This window comes from Anabas testudineus, chromosome 2 (assembly GCF_900324465.2).
Source record: "Anabas testudineus chromosome 2, fAnaTes1.2, whole genome shotgun sequence".
Classification (NCBI taxonomy): domain Eukaryota; kingdom Metazoa; phylum Chordata; class Actinopteri; order Anabantiformes; family Anabantidae; genus Anabas; species Anabas testudineus.
Window position 1 is genome coordinate 23,208,226 of NC_046611.1, and position 7,379 is coordinate 23,215,604.

At 40.8% G+C, this 7,379-nt stretch overlaps 1 protein-coding gene across 2 annotated transcripts; it reads right to left on the minus strand.

Moving 5' to 3' along the window:
• Positions 1-1,058: 1,058 nt before the first annotated feature.
• Positions 1,059-4,464, minus strand: slc35g2b (solute carrier family 35 member G2b). Of its 2 annotated transcripts, none has more exons than XM_026361573.1 (2): positions 4,134-4,464; positions 1,059-2,789 (listed from the first exon to the last, which is right to left on the minus strand). In XM_026361573.1, the coding sequence occupies exon 2, from the start codon at positions 2,760-2,762 to the stop codon at positions 1,515-1,517; it is 1,248 nt and encodes a 415-aa protein (XP_026217358.1). In that variant the 5' UTR covers positions 2,763-2,789; positions 4,134-4,464; the 3' UTR covers positions 1,059-1,514. The 2 variants fall into 2 exon arrangements, with proteins under 2 accessions (XP_026217358.1, XP_026217357.1); XM_026361572.1 differs by having other exon boundaries at positions 4,046-4,464.
• Between the last annotated feature and the right edge of the window lie 2,915 nt (positions 4,465-7,379).

The window sequence follows — 7,379 nt, forward strand, 5'->3', positions numbered from 1 at the left end:
TACAAATAAATATTTTCTTACTAATTTATCTCTTCATTGGTCATTAATGCCTGAAAATGAATACAGCCTTTAAGTGATTGACAAATATAACAGACTGTCGACTGTGGTTTTTTACAGCTTCTGTGTTAATGTAATATGATCACATTCAGCAGTGTGTCATACTTTTTACTTCTGGTAATATACAGTGCAATCAGCCATAGGTTTGTTCAAAAATGTTTTCTGTGCAATGTTTGGAGGAAGTGTGTTTATGTGTTACAACTCTTTTGATGCAATAAATATTCTCAACTGAATATTGTTAACCACTAGACAAACCGCTAATTACCTTGTAATTTATAGTGATAAAGCTGATTTATAGTGAATTACTTCTGCTGCACACAAAAAACATGCAACCTAAACAAAATGTTGCACTTATATAACTGTATTAAGTGCAACCTTTTGTTTAGGTTTCATGTTTCACTTTTTCTGAGTGTGCCTGAGTAATGAGGTGGTTTGTGAATGCCACCTGCTGGACTGTTAGTGAAACATGCCAAATGTGTCAGTTTTGAACATGTCCTCTTTCATCCACCCTGCATCATTACTACTGTATGTCCTTATTTCATTCCATCAGTGTTGCTTTGCCTCAGGGAGATCGCAGAGGCTGACTGCGCCAGCCACAGATAAAAGAAACGTTGTTGGTAAGCCACTGAATCGTCCACTACAGAAAAAGCAGATGGTCTTATGTTGTTGAAGAGAACTTTAATTCAAAAAAGTGCACCTGCCTCTGGGCTTTAGTTTTATAAGTGCCTGAAAGTAAACAGAGGCAGCATCCGGGGATGCGATCGCTAACGTTGAATATTAAACAGCTGCTGGCTCCAGAGCACGTGTAAGAAGCAGTAAGAAAAACCCTAAAAGGTGCAGATCGAGCATATGATGTTGATAAGAACAAGCTCACTTTCCCACCACATAAAGACCTTTATATCTTCCCATGCTCATATGCTGTCTAAGTAGCATTTTATTCAAAGACATAACACCATGTCTAAGAAAACCAATACCAGTTATTTTATGAAATATGGGTGGTATTTATTTTTATTTTTTCATTCCTCGTATGTATGAATTATCTCTCTGACATTTACACGGTGTGACACATGTGGCAGTGTGACAACAGAAGGATACAACACTCCTTGTTGATGTTATGATTACAAAAGGTGCATATCATTAAATAGTCTTCTTACAATGCCACTCACAGGACCAGATTTAAAATGTTGGAGCAAAATAAATTACAAAATGAAACAGATTCTTCTTTTTTGCAGACATTTTGGTCTGTGATAATTTAACATGAAAGCATTATTATCATGGGGAAACTGTCACCATATAACATTTGTCTTTTACTTCACACACAACTATTAAGACATTAGCTACACAACTGGCACTCTTCCAACACCACAACAATACAAAATCGTCAGATGAAGATTCAGACATTCTTTTAATTGTACAACCAAGCAACAATGTAAACAAATAGACCGACATATTTAAACTCATTTTATGGGCGAGTCTAGGATCTCTTGATAATCCTGCCGAATGGCCCTGCTCACCCTGTACAGCTTGACTCCTGTCAGGGTGAACACGCTGATCATGATGACTAGGCCTCCAATGACGTCATAGAGAGATGGGATCATCCTCAGAACAATAAGCTGGAGGAACATGGCAACCACGATCTCTAAGTGCTGCACTGTGCTAACTAAGGCTGGATGAAACTTGTTTAGAGCATAGTACACTCCCAGAAAAGCCACAGTGGAGCAGATACAGATCCCAATTAAATAGCCCCAGGTCTCTCCATCTAGAGGAATGATGGGCTCCTGCATGATAAACATGGTGGAGGCACCCCATACTGTGCCTGTCCAGCCGAAGGTAAAGAGTGCCGTCCACATGCTGACGCGCTCTTTGATGGCTCTGTAGACGATCATGGAGAGGGCAGCTGTTAAACCGGCCATCACTGTCATTGTGTAGCCAAAGGCCTCCTTCCAGAAGCCGAGCCTGGACTTATCCTCACTTGCTACATTTGGCACCATAACCAGGCACAGACCAAACACGCTGCCCACCACTGTGACCACATCTGTGTAGGCCAGCCTTTCATCCAGGAGCAGGAAGGCCAGTATTGCACTGAAGACCGTGGTGGAGGCACGCCACATGATGGTGCCGTTACTGGGTGGTACTATGGCAAAAGAGGTGTAGGCGCAGGTGATAGAGATTACGTTGCAGACACCATAGAAGAAGAGACGCAGGCGGTAGCCCACAGGGCCAAACGGAGCCTCTTGGTAGTAAAACACTACCAGGATGGACAGCACTTGGATGACAGAGCGGATGAAGAGCAGCTCAAGGGAGGGCACTTTAGAGCGATCGGCTGCTAAACGGGTGATCAGTGCCACACACCCATGAGCCACCGCGGCCCCAAATAAGGCCATCCAGGTCACCCTGGAGGCCAGCACATTCGCCTCACCAAAGCTGGCCAGCTGGCCCCCAACACCCTTGTCTCTTTGCACACTTGGCTGCTTTGGCTGGGTCTCCATGGTTCCAAAGAAAGTCCTGCCACCTTTGCTGTCTGACACCAGTCTCTTTCCCACATTAGCTTCCGCGAAGGCGCCAAACTCCTCAAAAGAGGGGGCATCGTCATACCCCTCATCGCCGGGCTGTGGGAAGTGAGTGGCATAATTCACTGTCACTGTGTTTGGGTGAATCTTAACCCGCTTTTTTGACCCATACTGGAGCGAGGAGGAAACATCCATGTTTGGTCAGGCGTCGGAGGGGATAATCTGAAAAATGAAATAGAACTCATTAGAGTGTAGACGCACTAAAATAACATTCAAATAATATTGGCCTGTGGTTTTATTTTGTTTTCCCCTAAGAGTCAAAGTGGAGGTTTTGTTTGCATAATTAATCAGATACAAAATACACACACGCAGACACACGCGTGCATGAGGTAAGAAGCACACACTGCTCAGACCTATCTTACTTACACTTTCGACTCTGCCCAGCCTCACACTCGTGTTACTTCTATATTTATCCCATGCGAGCTCATATAAGCTAAGCAGCAGCAGCAGCAGCGTTCTGAGGCTGATGCAGTGTGATGGGGATGAAATTACATAACAGAAAAACCACAGAGAGGACAAGACATGAATGTGGGCCACTCATGAGATGAGTGGAGTTTCACACCAAAAATTAGCAAGCCCTAGAAGAATGTCTCCTGCAAAGAGGGGGTTTGATGGCGCTTAATAGTCAGAATGGCTGCTCTAGTCTCACATCACATATTTCTAATGCTTTCTCCAAAAAGCAGTGGGGGGTTGGTTCAAAGAAAGCATGCACCTAAATGAGTAATGGAGCAAGTAACATTACAAATACTGAAAAAACAATAAAAATTAGAACATCATCATCATGATTATTATGATGATTATGATGATGATGATGATGATTATTATTATTATTATTATTATTATTATTATTATTATTATTATTATTATTATTATTATTATTATTATTCTATCTTTTTTTTTTTCAAACCGTCCATGAGATAACGCACAGCAGGAATCTAAACCACAAGGGGGCAGATAGATACTCTTCTATTTGTTTTCTCTCCTCTCTCAAGCAGCTGCTCCTTCTTTTTAAAACGCGTATTAGTCTAACATAACTTGATCCTTCGTAACATGATGCAGAGGCAGGGCGTTACCAAAACGTGTGTATGTATCTGAAGATGAAGAGTAAGATTCAAACACTGCTGTGCGCGCTTGCAGCCTATTTAACGACGGGTTCATATATTTTTTAATTGACAAAAGCAGTCAGATGGTCATTTACTGTCATGTAGGAGTGATGTGAGCGAAAATAAAGAATAAAACTGGCAGTTACACCTTTAGGTAACAATTTAGCGTCAATGTGTATCATTTTTGTTATGAGGATTATTAAATTGAGTTCAATTTAGGTTTGAACTAGGGAATATGGTCGCTCCAATAGCCCATGATTTGCGTTACAGCAGCAACGCAACGAGATAAAACATGGTATGAATCAAATGTCTTACCTTTTTGTTGTTTAAATGTCTCCTTTTTGCTGCATAAACACCGCTCCGTGTCATAAATGAAGATTTCGTTTGAATTGTTGATGCTTACATTTGGTCATCTGCAACAACCATCTCCCCATCTTCCCCTTGGAGTGGAGCGCCTCCTGAAGATGCGTGCTGCTTATTTGCTCTGCGCGCCGTCGATGGACGCTGCTCCAGTTCCCTGCCTCTGCTTCTGTTGAAGCTGCAGCTAATGCTGCTGAGCCTGATGATGAGGAGGATGATGATGATGGTGATGATGAAGCCGAAGCGAGTGGGACGAGAAGCGACTGTCACTGTCCCAGGCAGTGATTTTCCCCCATGCCCCTGCTCCCCGTTTCCCACTGGGGTGGGAATATTAAATAAATAAAGATCAGAGTCAACTGTTGCCTTGTTGCATTGATCAGTGGGGAGGAACACAGGATTGGCAAGAGGAGCACGCTGGTATTTATAGACAGGCTGACATCACACATGCACCATGAGACGAGCAGTCATGTGGTCAACATAAAGAAAAAGAATCTAAAGAACTGATGGGAAACAATGAGAACAGTGTAATGACACCACATGACCCACGAGGAAAGTCACACAGGACCCACACTTTGTTCCCAGTGTATGTACTTTCAGTGAGTTATAAGCCCGATGGAAATGAATACGTTGATTAATGAAGCATCAAATGTTTTTTCTTTATATTTTTTCCGCCTCACCAGCTAGATCTAATCATGTTCATGGACCACCGTTAGCCACCACTTTATGAAGAAGATTTGATTTTCTTGTCCAAGTTAATTATGCTGTGATGAAGTAACCATGTTCTACTTGAATCTCATCCTAAACTCCATCGGTTTAACTGCTTTTACAATAAACTGTAACTTGCACTTTGTACTTATTATGTAGGGGTCATGTTGTGAACGTTTACCTCTTGCTACACTGCTAATTTCGACTTTAATTTGGTGTCATAGCTTGAAGTGATTGGGATTCCCATAATCCTCTCTGGGATGCTCTCATTTGTTCCTAGTAGACACTTATGACTCCAGTAGTTCTTTCTTGTACTTACTTCACTAATCCCAGGAACCATACATTTCCATCTAGATCTCTTTCACCATCACTTACATATGCCACATCCAATAATGCACTGCTCTGAGAGGAAGTGAAATGTGGGCAGCTGAAAGCTGATGTAAAACAACCCGAAACAAAAGAAAAGGCAGGGAGGCATGTGTTGACTGCAGGTTGATGAAAGGCAGAAACACAAATTTCAGAGCAACAGGGGGGATGTTGAACGCAGTCAAATTAGATTGTTGAGTTTATGCCCTAGAGGCAATGCAACAGGAGCATCAGCTGGTAACATAGATTACACTGCCACCAGCTGCTGCTGCCTCTGTAACATGACCGTAATTCTAATTGGCACAGAGCACCATCCAATGGTTATTTGTAACGCTGTGGCAATTAACTATGTGTCAGCATTTACATTCAGCTATTTACAGCCCCATAAATCGGACAGCGGGCAATAAGAACTTTAAGAGACTTAATGAGGTAAACAAGTGTGGCTGTTTCATTATCTTATCAATAAATGAATAGGATACATATAGACATTATGGGTCTATTATTATAGGTATAATAATGCAGTTTTCCCAGCGTCCAATCATCATGTAAAGATAATATGACTGTCTCCTTCATCGATATCAATCTTATTTAATTCCCTCTGAGAGAAAATAGTTCTCACACTTTCTTTGAGATCTGTCTTTTAACGCTTATGATTTGCCCTAATTTTAGCTGGTTATATGTTTTTCTCAAGAAACTAATGAGCGAACACCTTAATTTACCACGGCATGTGATTTTCAGAATGACTACTGTGGGTGTGTATGAAGCTGTAACTGCTTAAGCATTCACTGTCTGTCCCACAGGAATAAGTCGAGAGAGAAAAAAAATCACAGCAAACTTGATAATGCCTTACAGCTCATTGAACCACAATAAAACTGTGAAACAAGCAAGGCCTTTTTTACGATTTTCCCAAAGAAAAAGTCCTACTGTTGAAAAGCAGTTAAAGAAAATGAAATGCTGGAAGTTTATTAGTTCACTTAACAGGGGAATGAAACTTCTCAATTAAACATCTCCCGAGAGATAGCCACAGATATCTACAGGCTCCAATGGCAACTACTATACTGACAATAAAAGTTTATAGATTGTATTGTGTCAGTCAGCATAGAAAACAGGGTTTGTATAACTGAGCTACTGTACATGTGTGAACAAAAGCATAATATACACTAATTACTGACAACAGTAGGTCAGATTTGTTATGATTCTATCTAATGCAGCGCAATGTATTTGATCATCAAGCAACAGACATTTCAAGACAATAGAAATCCAGCACATGTACATACCAGATAACTTGATAATGGAAAGTAACAACACTCCCCTCATAGTACAGTCAGTTGTTTACTAATTAGCAATTGTTTTTTATTTCTGTTTGGAAATGAAAAAGCAGAAGTCTGACCTTCAGTGTCATCTGATTAATTCTGAAATTACAATTTTCCAGAATGAAATTAGAAAGGCATCCAACTAATTTTATGTTCTCAGGGATTTTATCTCAGACTCATATTATGAACTTTCATTTTTGTATCTGGAGGCTGTTTTCTGCTTTCACGTAATTCACTGGTGGCTCAACCTTTGCAGCCCAGTTACTCAAACTGCAATCCATCATGTCTCTGCAACCATCGCCTTAAATTTGTCTTGCTCTTTTTATTTGTCTTTTTTTTTTTCTTTCACCAGGTATTTTTCTACTGAAATTGCATTTTGCATTCCCCCTACTGACTTGTTGGTGAACATACTGGATAAAATGTGTGAGCCTTGAGGTGGGTTTTGTATTGATTACACTGTTTTTTTCCTGCATGTCCGGACCCTCTAAAAGGCTTTCACAATGGGCAATGTGGTTCACTTATCTTCCGTCTGTGGCTTAGGTCATCTGTCATCGATGAAGCACTTGTATCTCTGCTTTATTGGCTGGAGAACAAAAAAGGATAAATCAGCATCCCGTCTATTTGTACATTGACTGACAGGTTTATACAGCAATTTAAGGATTTGGAGAATAGGGAAGGTGAGAGCAGGCTTGTTGCTGACATGGAGCAAATGAAGTGGAATAAATGGAAGATGGTGGCTTAAATAGGCAATTTATGTGAGAGAGAATAGATGTGGTTCATGTGTGGGGCTGGGAAATACCAAGCAACGTACCGAATATGATCAAGCAAACATTATGTTTTTCTTATTTACCCTGCAAGACCAGTGCTTAGTATGTGCACGCATTAAGTGAGATACAAAATATACG